Source organism: Cucurbita maxima, unplaced genomic scaffold (genome assembly GCF_002738345.1).
Source record: "Cucurbita maxima cultivar Rimu unplaced genomic scaffold, Cmax_1.0 Cma_Scf00040, whole genome shotgun sequence".
In the NCBI taxonomy this organism is placed as follows: domain Eukaryota; kingdom Viridiplantae; phylum Streptophyta; class Magnoliopsida; order Cucurbitales; family Cucurbitaceae; genus Cucurbita; species Cucurbita maxima.
The window spans coordinates 602,711-617,840 of NW_019272056.1; the positions used below are offsets into that span (position 1 = coordinate 602,711).

The 15,130-nt window shown below is 37.2% G+C and overlaps 1 protein-coding gene across 6 annotated transcripts; it reads right to left on the reverse strand.

Annotated features, from left to right (window-relative positions):
* Positions 1–483: 483 nt before the first annotated feature.
* On the reverse strand, positions 484–14,819 carry LOC111469580 (phosphomethylpyrimidine synthase, chloroplastic-like). Of its 6 annotated transcripts, XM_023114897.1 has the most exons (14): positions 13,722–14,819; positions 13,051–13,116; positions 12,835–12,969; positions 12,634–12,699; positions 11,335–11,520; positions 11,170–11,256; positions 10,966–11,079; positions 10,721–10,845; positions 10,497–10,605; positions 4,612–4,919; positions 4,382–4,509; positions 3,026–3,852; positions 1,516–2,198; positions 691–914 (listed from the first exon to the last, which is right to left on the reverse strand). In XM_023114897.1, the coding sequence occupies exons 1-13, from the start codon at positions 14,601–14,603 to the stop codon at positions 1,518–1,520; spliced, it is 3,714 nt and encodes a 1,237-aa protein (XP_022970665.1). In that variant the 5' UTR covers positions 14,604–14,819; the 3' UTR covers positions 691–914; positions 1,516–1,517. The 6 variants fall into 6 exon arrangements, 4 of the variants coding, with proteins under 4 accessions (XP_022970665.1, XP_022970663.1, XP_022970664.1 ...); XM_023114894.1 differs by lacking the exons at positions 691–914; positions 1,516–2,198; positions 3,026–3,852; positions 4,382–4,509; positions 4,612–4,919 and adding exons at positions 7,857–8,337; positions 8,795–8,918; positions 9,007–9,330; positions 9,731–9,856; XR_002714901.1 differs by lacking the exons at positions 10,497–10,605; positions 10,721–10,845; positions 10,966–11,079; ... (4 more) ...; positions 13,051–13,116; positions 13,722–14,819 and adding exons at positions 484–627; positions 5,957–6,099 and having other exon boundaries at positions 794–914; positions 4,612–4,926.
* Positions 14,820–15,130: the final 311 nt, after the last annotated feature.

Here is a 15,130-nt window from a genome sequence, read left to right on the forward strand (position 1 = left end):
AATTTATAAATAGGCACGAGTGATTTATGAAGTAGGGCAATGATGTAAGGTTTTCTTGAGAAGAAGTGAACAAAATTTTCTTCCACCTACTAAAAAAGGCAATGGATACACCTAGAAAAGCCTAAGGTTAATTACAAAGAAAGAGGGTTTTGGGTGGTTAGATTTGGTCTAACTGCCATGGGAAATTAGGGTTTCCTCTTCCAATGCATTTGCCCAAAAACAACATAATAAAAACAGTAAACTGTAAAAAAATGAGATGAAACGGTAAAATAGAAATTAAACCTTCCACCTTGCATAAAAAAAAACAAAATGGACTCTACCGATTGATTCGACTTCAACAAAAGTTCTAGCTAAATTGGGAAACTTCTTAAAAAAGACATCATTTCTGACTTTATTGGTTCAATTAGATGAATTTTTAAATGGAACCGTTTTTAAAATAATGGACTCTACCAATATGTATGTATGCTCGATGGATCGTCAACCAAAACAATAGTCACGAGCGTAGAGGCGTTGTTCCTGCATGCAAACACAAACAAAAAACAGAAAAGCACGCTCCCTACGCAGGCATTATCCTGTTCAGGTTCAAAGGGACTATCTCAGCCTGACCAGTTAGCCCCGGACGAGGAGCTACACTTGGTCGAGGCACCCCTGGTGCGTTTCTTAAGTTAATACGATGAAAATGACAAGGTCAAAACATAAAGCAAAGTAACAACTTTTTCTTAGTTCCAATAGATAGAGAAACAAAGCAGACGAACTTAAATACAGCCAGTGAAAGGGAATGAACAAGCTAAACTTTGTACTCTTCCATGGCCTGAAGCTGGAGACTCGAGAGCGAGTATTTAATTTCGGTTTTGGTCATCCAATCGTCGACGACGAGTCTCCTGCACTTCCAACCCTCTTCTTCGTGAGCGGTCCTGCATATTGGTATACTGTAAGAACCAACAAAAGGAATTAACTCATATTCGTATATATGAGTCTCTTTGTAACAGCTCAACCCCACCGTTAGATGATAGTCTGCTTTGGCCCGTTACGTATCGTCGTCAGCCTCACGGTTTTAAAACGTGCCTGGTAGGAAGAGGTTTCCACACCCTTATAAGGAATGCTTTATTCCCCCTCTCCAGCCGATATAAGATCTCACAATCCACCTCCCTACGGAGCCAGTGTCCTCGCTGGCACACTATCCAGTAGCTGACTCTAATACCTTGTAACAGTCCAAGTCCACTACTAGAATATATTGTTTGCTATGGCCTGTTATATATTTCTGTAAGCCTCATGGTTTTAAAACACATTTACTACGAAGAAGTTTCCATACCCTTATAAGGAATGTTTTGTTCCCCTCTCCAACCGATGTGAAAGCTCACTCTTAGAGAACCAATATGAGAACGTGTGGTACCAAATCCTTTCAAACTTAGAATTTGAAGACTATGATTGAAATTCAGTTATTAAAATTGTCGTTCTAAGCTTAAGAAAACCATGGAGTAAAATCAAAAGGCCAAAAGTTTTGTGATTACTAACCTTCACCTCTTCAGGGAGTCCATGTAGCTTGCAGGCAAGTAGATTTCTCCACCAGTTTCACCATGTTGTTCACCACTAACGGTTTTCTTTGCAGCCAAGAACTCAGCACTCATAGCATCCATCCCTTGCTTCAGAGCTTCCTCTGCGCTCCCGTACCCGTGTTCTTCAGCATACTTCCGCACATCCTCGGTTATCTTCATGGAGCAGAACTTAGGTCCACACATGGAACAGAAGTGAGCCACCTTGGCACCTTCTGATGGCAAGGTTTCATCATGAAAGGACATGGCAGTCATAGGGTCCAATGACAAAGCAAATTGATCCATCCACCGGAACTCGAATCTCGCCTTGCTCAGTGCATCATCCCATGATTGAGCATGTGGGTGACCTTTGGCTAGATCAGCTGCATGAGCAGCTATCTTATATGCTATTACTCCAGCCTTCACATCATCACGATTTGGCAATCCTAGGTGCTCTTTCGGTGTAACATAACAGAGAAGAGCCGTGCCAAGAGCCCCAATATTGGCAGCACCAATGGCAGAGGTAATATGGTCATATCCAGGAGCTACATCCGTAGTTAAAGGACCAAGAGTGTAAAACGGAGCTTCATTGCACCACTCAAGCTGTTTTTGCATGTTTTCGGGAATCTTATGCATCGGAACGTGTCCAGGTCCTTCATTCATTACCTGAAACTCAAATATGCAACCACTAGTTAGTAACACAATGGTATGATATTGTCCACTTTGAGCATAAGCTCTCATAACTTTGTTTTTGGCTTGTTTGGACCTCATACCAATGGAGATGTATTCTTTACTTATAAACCCATGACCAACCTCTTAATTAGTCGATGTGGGACTCCTCCTTTCAATAATCCTCAACAACCCCCCTAAACAAAGTACATCATAGAGCCTCCTTTGAGGCCTAGGTAGCCCTCAAACAGCTTCCCCTTAATCGAGACTCGACTCCTTTCTATGGAGCTCTCGAACAAAGTACACCCTTTATTCGACACTTGAGTCACTTTTTACCACACTTTCGAGCGTCCCAACTTCTTTGTTCGACATTTGAGAATTTTATTGATATGGCTAAGTTAAGGACATAGCTCTGATACCATGTTAAATCACGACCCTCTCCAAAGGTATAATATTGTCCACTTTGAGCATTAGCTCTCATGGCTTTGCATCTGGCTTCCCCAAAAGGCCTCATACCAATGGAGATGTATTCCTTACTTATAAACTCATGATCAACCTCTTAATTAGCTGACGTGGGACTCCTCCTTTCAATAATCCTCAACAAATAATTGCTTTGGAGAGTTTCCTAAATTCATGACTATTAGCATCAAATGTTTGAACATGCAGCCTTGCGCGGTTCTAAAACAAAAGTTATAACTATGAGATGTTCTTTCAAATGCATATAACTAGGAGTAAATAGGTTTCCTCTTTAATGCATAAGAATAACATAGGTGTGATTGTGAGCATATGTATGTATGTAAGCAAGAGAGAAGATTATTCACAACCTGCACATCTTTTTCCCATGCTCTACGAGTCAGTTCGCCCTGAGTCAAGAGCTCTGCAAATTGAGCAGTGTCGTTGGCATCATAAATTGAACCAGGTCTCAGCCCATCACCAATTGATAGAGATATATCATACTGATTACAGATGTCAAGTATGTCGTCCCAGTGTTCGTAAGCAAAGTTTTCCTTATGATGGGCCAAACACCACTTTGCATGAATAGATCCACCACGTGATACAATTCCTGTCATTCTTTTTGCTGTTAGAGGGATGTATCGAAGTAAGACCCCGGCATGAATAGTAAAATAGTCTACACCCTGCTCAGCTTGTTCAATCAGTGTTTCCCTGAAAATCTCCCACGTGAGGTTTTCAGCTATTCCATTCACTTTTTCAAGTGCCTGATATATGGGAACGGTTCCTACTGGTACGGCTGAGTTACGCAATATCCACTCACGAGTTTCATGTATGTGACGACCGGTAGAGAGGTCCATGACAGTATCAGCTCCCCACATGGTCGCCCATTGGACTTTATAAACTTCTTCTTCAATAGAACTTGCAACAGCAGAGTTTCCAATATTTGCATTTACTTTGACCAAGAAATTTCTACCCACAATCATAGGCTCCAACTCCAAATGCTTCTTGTTGGAAGGGATGATTGCCCGCCCGCGAGCAATCTCTGACCTGACAACCTCCGGATCCAGCTTCTCACGAGTGGCACAAAACAACATTTCCTCAGTAATGATTCCTTGCCTGGCATAATACATCTGTGTGTATCTTGGTGCACCTAATTTGTCCCTCCTATCGACCCAGTCCTTCCGAAGTTCAGGCAATCCTATATAATATGGATGATTGTCAGAAACAATGCAGATTGACAGTCATAGGTAACAGGTATACCAGCATAGCCAAAAAAAAGTTACCATTACTAATTTGCATTGTTGCTTCATGGAAGTCAGAAAGCAACATGTATAGAAATTGGATTACAAAAAAAAGTAACGAAATATCAAAGGACTTAGTTTCCCACATAGAAAGCAATATACTTGCCACCATTTATGTCTCCATGGAGCCAGATAGCACTAGTTGGCATCTGATGTTTAGGGAAAAAATAGCCCTCTTATACTACAGACTTAAAATAACAGACATGTATATCCAAATGGAAGAACTCCGTTCACTACATAAAAGTAAATAAATAAATTATAGCTACAAAGTCCGACTCCAAACAGTTTACACAAAATTTATATTTTGAGTAAAAAATATATGTTCGTGAAGAATTAAGAAATGACAAACAAACCCAACATGTGCTACAACACAAAAATAGCAAAAATGAGTCTTTTCAAGGAATTGTCAAATGCTGATCATCTTACCAGTACGGGGGCTGATGTTTTGAGGACCACTAGTGTCATAATTGTCAAAGTTTGGTTCATCACCAGATAGATGAACCCGACGAAAGGGTACTTTGAGCACATGCCCAGTTTCTTTGTGAACAACTTCCCTGCATAACAAATTATGCATCAATAATTGCAAATGCAAGGTCATCATCTATCTAGTTTTGCAACAATTACAAAAACTATGATACTCCAATGAATTCACTCACTTGTGTTCTTTTGTGCTTTTTGGGAAACATTGTTCAAATGAAGGAAGCGGCAGAAAGTCGGGAGATGAAGGATCAACTGTATGTTTATTGTTTTTGGCTTTCACTCTACTGGTTTCCATGGGTTCAGAGGTTAAAGTGGCTCTAGGAGTTATGGTAATAGATGAAGGGTATGAGTCCTTGCATGCACCGGAAATACGTCCAACCATGTCAAACCCAGGCAAAAAGGCAGAATTTAGTGATTTCGTAGGGTAAGAATGGTTCCCGCTCTTACCAACAGCTGGTGTTATGGTAGCATGAACTGACGCCATCTTTGATCTAGGTTGAAGGAAAAGAAACAAAGCTTCTTGATCTTTAAAAGTGATTGCCAGAATTAGACACAGCGAGCTTCATAAATATCATAATATGTTGTTCACAATCAGACTCCATCAGACCAAAACAACAAAACGTCTTAAATATCTTAATTTGTCGTTCAAAATCCATGAAGCAGAACGAGCTACAAAAGTACAAAAAGCATCATCTAAATACAGCTCAATCTAAGATTTCCAGTAGCCATATATATCGACGGTATACTTTTAAAATGGCAATATCTTTACATCATAGAAAATCATCAGCTACAAGAAGCAACGAAATGAGAGAAACAAAAAGCATCACGAGAATCCAGTTCAATGAACAGGTCAATCTAACATGCAAGTATCAGGTGGAATGGTAGGGATATATTTTTTATGGAATATATCTTAGATATTATATCTTAACGTCATTTATGATTTGATTTAGAATATATTTTATTTTATTCTCAATATTTAATTATTTTATATTTTCATTTGTACTTCTTGTATTAGGATATCAATATCAATGATAATACATACCTTTCCAATTCTATTTTCTATCTCATTCTTAACACGATCAAAGCAGATACTACACGAACCACTCAGAAAATAACAAAATCTTTAAATGATACAGAACTGTCAGTTCAATCGCCGATCAAAAAACAAATCATCAGTAAGGCGGCGGAACACGACCAAAGCAGATACTACACGAAACGCTCAGAAAATAGCAAAATCTTTAAATGATACAGAAGTGTCAGTTCACTCGCCGATCAAAAACACAAATCCATTATTAAGGCGGAACAACGAAAACTCGAGTGGAAATAAGATCATCAAACGAAAACAGCAGTTCAAAGACAATAACAAAGCAATCTGATCGAAGAAAACTCAAGAATGATAACAGAATATTGATTCGAAACACAAAGCGGTGCATACAATGTACTTTCAATGAATTAAGCCATAGAAATATGAAAATTAAGAAGGCCAAATGGAAAAGATGTAGGGTTTTTGGATGAACCTACCGAGGAAAGCTTGAGAGTTGAGTCTTATCTGTTAAACACGCGGCTTTAAGCAGAGACTGAAGATAATACAGAGACTGGGAGAGAGTTGGGATTATATATGGAAGCAGAGGGAAGGATGAGTGTTCCATTCGTACTCCAGAAAAGGTAATGAAAGTGATGCCGACGTGGCATAAGCTCCGGGTTTAGATATTTCTGACACTCAGACAACGAAATATCTCTTCTTTTTTACTTTAATATCCCAAACACATCTCTATCAGAAAAATAAAAAAAAATAATAATAATAATAATTCACAAATATCTCTCTATTTATTTTTTATTTTTTACTCTTAATTACATTGTTCCTATATTATATAGAATATTCAAACTAAAAAAATTAAACTGTTGACTCTTTTTTATTATTTTTTTATTTTTTTATTTTTGGACTAAATCGATTCTCTGAATTTTTTTTAAAATTTGTTTAATAAATTCACTAAAATCATAAATTGATTGACTAATAAATCTTTGAAATTATAATTTTGTTATAATTTTTTAAAAAATTTGTTTAATAAATTTTTTAACTTAATTTCGTTCACTATTTGAATATTGATAAAATTAATTTTTGGTCTCTAAAAAACTATATATTTTTTTATTTTTAATGTTTGGTAGAAGAAATTTAGAGTATGATAATTTAATATTTGATTTTCTTTGGGGATCAGCGAGGACGCTGACATTCAGCCCGGTGTCTGGCTCTAATATCATTTGTAACCGTTCAAGCTCACTGTTAGTAGATATTATTTGCTTTGGCCCATTACGTATAATCATTAGCCTCACAGTTTTAAAATGCGTCCATCAGGAAAGGTTTTCACACACTTATAAAGAATTTCTCATTCTCTTCTCCAATCGATGTGGGATCTCATATTATCACACGAAGCTTAAGAAACCTAACATAGTAGAGATTTTTTCCGGCCATGCAAATGGAACGAAAGTAACAATTGATTAAGTCGTATGTCTTTAATTAAAAGAACAAATGTTGGAATCTTGGTAGGGAATTTTGTTTCCCATTGAAATTTTGAATCAATTCATGGTGAATTTTAGCATTATGGTCCCTCAAAAGCTGTTTATTTTTTCTGAGACAGCAACATATTGATATTAGCTAAGCTTCCATAATATCACCACCCTCACATTTATGTGGAAGAGATAGCTGCAGGTCATGATCAACAGAAGTCTAGAAAATACCTGTTGAATGATGCCATTAAAATGACCCATATATTTCATGCATTCCTAACTTTTGATATTATCCTAAGAAATATCCATAAACTTTTAAAACTTTCAATAATACCCTTGATTTTAGAACAAAAAAAAAAAATATATATATATATATATATATTTATAGTTAGTTTAGGATGAAAGCAGTTTTTACCTTATTTAAAAAATACCCATAAACTTCTAATAGTATTTTTAAAATACTATTCAACTTTAAAAAGTTTTATTAATATCCTTCAACATTTTTAAAATTCAGAAATAAATTTATTGTTAGTACTATATTTAAAAAAATACCCATAAAATTTTTAATTAACATTAACACTATTTACCTTTCTAAAATAATAATAATAAAAAAAAAAAAAAATCTTACTATCAAAATATGGATGAAAATCGTCTATTAACACCTTATTTACAATCATTTTGAGGATACTAATGAAACTTTTTAAAAATTTAAGAGTACTATTGAAACAAATCATGAAAAATCAAAGATATTTTGATTAATTTAGCCGAATTATAATTGAAACATATGGAAGTAATGACCCAAGACAGTTTATGATCAAAAGAAGTCAATATTGAAAATGCACAAATTCCTGCTGGATGATGAATGGCTAGTAGTATGGGAGTTCATGCAGTTCTACCTTAGCTAAGCTATGAATACAGAACATGCAGAAACGCTTATTGAACGATGAATGGCTGATAGCCTTTCAGTGTGGAAGTAAAATGACCCAGATGACTTCATGCACTTGTAACTTCTGGAAACGCTATATATTTACAGTACAGTAATAGTGTGTGTTCAGCTGGGTAATAAATTACAAATATGAAGCTGGATACTCTTAAAACTGTGGCCAATGCATACCTGATTGAGAACATTCAAAGTTGATATCAAAATGAGGTGCCTTTGGCAGCTGCTACGTCGTTTAGCAGCTGACCTTGTGTATCCAATCAGCATGTATCTTTCTTATAAAGAATGCGCCAAAATTGTCAATTCCTTTGGTGGGGCTATGAAGCTGGGGCTGAGTTCACCGACTGTACTGGGAGAAGAGATTCTTGATTGCCTCTTACGAAGATTGTCAGTTCCTTTGGTGCAACAACCATTCTCAACCACTCTTGCAGTTCTTCACCTTCTACTTTTTCTTTTTCTAGATGAAAAAACATAAATCAGAAATGAATAAGAAATCTTCAACTCTAGTTTTGAGATAGGTAAGGATTTCTTTGAGTTCGCCTCAGTTTTTGTAATGGTTTTCGGTTAAGGTTATCATCTAGTTCAAGTCGCTATCTAGACTATCTTTTTACAGTGAATGAGGGACGGCAAACGATCATCTTTGTTTCTAGTTCAAGTCAGCTACCTAGACTATCTTTTTATAGCGAACGAGGGACGACAAATGATCGTCTTTGTTTCTAGTTCAAGTTGCTACCTAGACTATCTTTTTATAGCTTACGAGGGACGACAAATGATCATCTTTGTTTCTAGTTCAAGTCGCTACCTAGACCATCCTTTTGTTTCTAGCTCTATCAAAATTCATGAAAAACCGAAACAAAAAAGGAAATCAGGACACTTGGGCAATATTTTCATTCTAAGGATAGAGGATAGATAACCTTCTAAATGGGCGCCCAGCCCTTCCAAGACAGCTGGGTTTGCACGCACGACTGAAAGCGCGATCTCGAGAGCAGATTGTAGCAATGCTTTAACCTCTCTTTGAACAAGATCAACAAGATGTCCCTGCTACATATATTACAATTAATATGGACAACATATAAACATATACAATGAATTAAATAAAAGAAAGAAATTGTATAAAAATAAGAACCTGGTCCCTTCCCCAAGGAGCAGCTCCTCCAGACTCATCTATCCCACCACCAGAAAGCGTTGCCATGGACACAGGGCCTATTGTTTGGTTCAGGCCATACTCAGCCACTGCTTTGTATGCCATGTCAGTTGCTCGTTTGATATCGTCAAGTGCGCCCGTTGAAATACGACCAGAAAAGGCTACTTCTTCTGCTGCACGTCCTCCCAAAAGCGTAACCAAACGGCCACGCAACTCATCAATGAAGAGCAAATATCTATCTTCATTTGTTGGAGGAATATAGGTAAACCCAAGTGCCCCGCCTGACCTTGGTAGTATGCTCAATTTCTGATTTAAAAAATCCACGAAATGATTTAATCTTTCATGCTCGCACAACATTCACAATATAATCAACCTCAAACTACTAAAGTGAGAGTAGAGCGTTAGTACCAAACAAATCAATAACACCACTTCCACATAAGGAACAAGTCAAATCAATTAGTCAAAATAGCAGGAATTGCTTGGTCTAGAGCCAAGTTTTCCTACTAGCAAGACAATCCGAAACTAGCACTAATGATCAAATATATCTTGAATTTGATGGCAAAAAAGCACTCAGGAAAGACAACATCTTAAAAGAATCTTCAGCAGTAAGATAGACAAATTCAAGGTTAATCTGCACTAGAGCTAGAAAACGAACATCATAGGCCAACAGCTTAAATCCAATGCACCAAAATATTTCTATTTTTACCTCCACACGTGGCTGGCCAGGTATAAGATTTGCAACAGCTGTGCCTACAACTGCATGACCAGCCTCATGTCGTGCAACTACAGTCTTCTCACTTCCTTGCAATTTGGCAGTCTTCTTCTCTATGCCCTGCAACAAACAATTTCCTTCAGTTTCTTTTAAAATATTCAAATTAAAAATTCCATCCAAATGCAAACAAGGCACTGCGTCCTTCGATCAAGAGGATCCTTCCCCGAATTCTCTTTTAGTCAATCATATCAACTCATCAGACTGATATTATTACTCTGTCCATCTATAAAATAGAGAATTTACTGAAAAAATGAGATGTTCGGAATAAAATTAGATACCAAGAAACACTGAAATTCTTTTTCGGGTAGGCCCTAAAAGGAAAAGGAAGGAGACCCACGGGTAATGAATGGGAAGATCAAAAAGTTGGAAGAAGAAAGGTTTTTTGGTTAGACGTATGGATCCTGACGTGATATATCTTCGTAATGAAAATAGAGTGAGACCAATAAAAGGTAGGATCCAAAGGCTCAGTCCCTTTTTAGTCAGCGACTCAGTCCCTTCAGAAAAGATGCTGCGCAGAATTGCAAATTTGCAAAAAAGTCAGCTAATTAGCTCTACAATTATTGTCTTAAAAAAGTTGATTATCTCCGAGATTGCTACCATTGCTCTTCTTTAAGAGATTCCTTTCCTTGTTTTTTTTTTGGGGCAGGTGCCTGTGAGTGTGTGTTTGTATGGCGTGTGTGTGAGAGAAAAAGAGATTTACAGCTATCGATCTCTCCACTGCTTGAATAAAATCTTCTTTTTCCACAACATTTTTGCTTTGTCTTCCAGCCAAAAGAGCAGCTTCATTAACCAGGTTTGCAAGATCTGCCCTGCAATAAGTATAAATTCCAGTCCAATTTAAATCATCCCATCAGACCACAAAGAACTAAGATTCAAGAACTAGAAACACGTCTCATAAAATAATGGAAACAGAATACAAAATACCCTGTAAAGCCTGTGGTCATAGAAGCAATATCAATGAGGTTGACATCATCCGCAAGGGGGAGATCTTTCTTGGTAACATGTACTTTCAAAATTGCTTCCCTTCCAGTTCTGTCGGGTGTTTCCACCTAGAATGTTAAACAAATAGAGAAGAAAAAAAAAAAAGGAAAAAAAAAGACAAAGCTGAGGATTAACTTTATCATCATTCAACTTGAGAAAGTAGCAGAACCGTAATACAGGTCACAAACCATGACAACACGATCAAATCTTCCAGGTCGGCGAAGAGCAGGGTCTAAAATATCTGATCGATTGGTAGCACCAAGAACAATTACAGCAGCGTTGCTGTCAAACCCATCCATCTCCTGCGAAGCAATTTAAAAATCATTGAACTTATTGCTAATTAACTAACATAATATATTTTAGAAGCTGAAGACTCACGCATGGAAACCTACAGTAAGCAACTGATTCAAGGTCTGCTCCCTCTCGTCATTACTGACAATACGGAATTTACCATCACGACTTTTTGCTACAGCATCGATCTACAAGGTGGGGGTTCGACATTAAGAATTTTAAAGATTGTACTAGCTTTTCAATAGTTATTATCAATGTGTTCTAACCTCATCAATAAAGATGATTGATGGTGCCTCTTTCTTCGCTCGTGCAAAGAGATCTCTCACACGAGAGGCACCCATGCCAACATATAGTTCTACAAATTCACTAGCAGAACAACTTATAAAGGGTACTTCAGCTTCCCCAGCGACTGCCTTTGCCAAAAGAGTCTTACCTGTCCCCGGAAGACCCACCTGTACAATAAAAAAAAAAATTAAATTTCATACACCAGAACCCCTCTAAATTCGCAGAGGAATGTAGGGAAGCAATCCACCAGCAGGGATGGTGTTTAACAGTCTGCAACATCTAGCCCATATAATCGTTTCCAAATATACCAATAAACATGAATATAAGCTGTAATATACTCATATACAAACGAATAGACACCAAGCCCAACTAGCAAATCATTCTATTCTAATACGACTGACCTATCGATAGGAGAAGAAGACCAATAGGGGAATGAAAATTGAACGGCTCGATAGTTCTGTGTAGAAGAGCTCAACAGGGATTTTGATTAGTCAAATACTTCCCACCAAACTTCACCTTATTGGGTTTAAAAGCTAAGGGATATTATGAATGCCATAGATGTATTTAAAGCAAGTATATGCAAGCGTGTAGATAGTGTTGCACATACACGGACTTGGACCCCAACCACGAAATGGATATTTAGATAAAAAAAGACATATATGAACTTCTAAAAAGTGTCAACTTTTTTCAAACAGAAGAAGAATTTCCGTTTAATTTGTAAAAGAATAAATGAGTAAAAATGTCAAAAATCACTTCATAAAATTCTAGAGTAGAAATAATTAATAGCACGACGGATTGGCAACTCAAAAATCACTTCAAAGTTCAACAATAAAACTCCACGAAAACATCTACGTTATGAGTTTTATTATCAAACTTGCAAGAGAAACTGCATTATTCAATTTGCACATTAACCAAACAACTTGATTTATTCTTTTATTTCATAATTTCAAAGGCCTATACTAGCTAACCTAGCTTACACGCATATTGAACAATCTCAAGAGATAACCACCTAAATATAAAACTCTCAAATAAACAACTTGTAAGAAATTTGACTTCCTAATTAGGCTGCTTCCATAATTTGAACCCATACCTAAAAGAAATGGATTTATAGTTGCATTTTAGACCATTGGACCAAACAACAATGGGTAATAACTTATAATATAATAACTTTCATTGAAAAGAAAGGTAAAGAAATTTCAATGTAAAAACGGATTACGCATGCACGCAGTTCTTCCAGTTGGACCCTTGGTAGTCATGACTATTCTTCCATTAAAACTCACCAGGAGGACACCTCGAGGAGGCCGAGCACCAAGTCGAATATACCTATCTGGACTCCTTAAAAATTCCTGTGAAGCAGATTTATATTACATTATTACCATATAAACACTATTTCCCAAATAAATGAGAAATCTTCAAAAGATTATCCATGGACTAATGACATAATTGCGACAAGAAAAGAACTAAATCTATGTCTAACATACCACGATTTCTTCAAGCTCCTCTTTAGCCTCATCAACACCAGCCACATCAGCAAAAGTTATTGATTCAACTTGTTCAGAGACTTTTGCCCCACCAGAACCCCGAGACTTACGGTTCCTAATTTGACCAGCTGTATGCTAAATACAAGCAGGCACCTAATCAGAAAAAAGAGAGTACGTTTCTGAAGGTGCAACAAAAAGAAGCTTGCCATCTCATACCTGTGAAAAGGTTACAGGAAACCGATGGAGAAGCCCAGCAAGCACTACAACATAGAACAAAGCTATCTGGAAATCACAAGACAAGTATATGTTTTGCAACTTTAAAACTTTGAAATAAATGATATAGTTCAAGAACATAACAGAAATAAAAGAATGAAGTTACAGTTGAATTCTTGCTCTTCAATGTTCCTATTCCTTTCTTTAATTATGACATGGTAAGAACATGCTTTTGTATAGATCGTTTATAAAAGTTATTAGTTACATGTAAGTTTAAAACAAACACAACATGAGCTCCAAAAGACATTCAAAAGCCACTGAATCCATTTGTTCATCCTGCTAGCGAAATAATAATCACTCCGCTCTTATCAAGCTAGAACTAGAATTTGGACATTGTTTTTTAACAATATCAAATGCATTGAACATGAGATAACTGTTAGGAATCAAGACTCTCCACAATGGTATGATATTATCCACTTTAAACATAAGCTCTCATGCTTTGCTTTGGGCTTCCCTAAAAGGCCTCATACCAATGGAGATGTATTCCTTGCATATAAACCCATGATCATCTTCTAAATTAGCTAATGTGGGACTCCCTCCTAACAATCCTCAACAATAAATGCCCAAATAGTTATAGAAAGATACAGTAGCATAACACAATAATTGAAGCTCACCAGAGCAGAGTTCAAGAATCCATTTGACCGCTTATCCGGTGACCCAAATTCCACTGCATTTTCAAACATCTTATCATAAGGAGTTTTAATATCACTTGGCCTGGTAGTCGTATAAACGATTCTTTTAGTCGGATTAACACTTCTTATCAATGAGTCTGATTCCTGCAGCTTGCTTCCACTAATGATTTCACTTTCCTGAGTCCCTGGTTCAGACTTCAACTTAAACATGATGTTCACACCATCCACTTCCACCTTCTGCACATTATTACTGTTGATCTTGCTTAAGAAGTCACTGTACGGAACACTTATGAATGTCGTCATTGTCCTAGGCTCAGAGCCTGGTAATGGAATCCCAGGGCGAACCAACCGCATAACAAAAACTAAAATTCCAAGCTGTAGAAGCAAAACTCCAATCTCTTGGGCCTGAACTATAGGCTGCCACCGCCATTTCCCACCTTTAGACCACCACCAACCTCCTCCTTTTCTGTGCTTCTCCTTCCTCCGGTTTGACGAAGAACCAGAATCCGTTGTGTTCTTACTCACCCTCTGAGTTTCGCTTGGTTTAGCTTCACTTTTCTCCCCTGAACCACCTGTGGAATCACTATCCCTATCATTTGCACATATCTTGATATTCCTAGATCCGAATTTTCCCGCGAAACCTCCCCAAATGTTAAATCTATCCGAATTTTTTGAAGGCCCTAATCTATATAACTTTACAGAGGGCAAGGGCACCGAATTCGGAACAAAACGGTTTGAATTCTGGTGATACACCCTAGATTTATAACGGAGAACCCCCAATCCATTCCAACAGCGAAGATTACAATTCGAATCGAGATGAAACCTGGTTCGAATTACCGGACTTAAAGACTCTACCGATGTCATTTCGAAGTTCCAGAAACCGAAATCAAAATCAAAATCTCCAAATCGAACTAAGTATCTTTCCCATTATCATCTACACGAACAAAAACCAAAAATCCAAAAAAAAAAAATCTATGGATGTGAGCAGTGCACCTGGAAAAAAAATTTCGATTATGAAAATTGCTGCTCTAGAGATAGAGAGAAGAGAGGGAAAAGGCGGGGAAATGTGAAGGAAAAATTCAACTTACAATCTGGACTGTCGGATGAAGTTGGGTAGGGATACTAGGCCGTTGGCTTCATTTTTACGCCTTCAACTTGGTAGCCTTATCCGTGGCCCCGCCTTTATGGGGCTTCTTGTAAATATATACAAACAAAAAAATTATATTAAAAAAAAAGTTTTGTTTCTATCCTCTGCTATGCGTTTCATGGGAAGTATTGTATTCTGACTTATGGTAGCACGACACGTGTATATCAAGGGAGAAGATATTATTGGCAAATTATGTCGTTTCTCCCTCGTCAAATAGTGAGCACTTCTTTTATTCACGTAATAA

Coding starts and splice junctions, on each gene's coding strand:
- LOC111469580 (XM_023114897.1), bottom strand. CDS start 14,603: ATGACATCGGTAGAGTCTTTAAGTCCGGTAATTCGAACCAGGTTTCAT. Junction 12,970..13,050: donor TTCCTGTAACCTTTTCACAG/GTATGAGATGGC, acceptor GCTTGTATTTAG/CATACAGCTGGTCAAATTAG. Junction 2,199..3,025: donor CATGGGAAAAAGATGTGCAG/GTTGTGAATAAT, acceptor TTTGAGTTTCAG/GTAATGAATGAAGGACCTGG.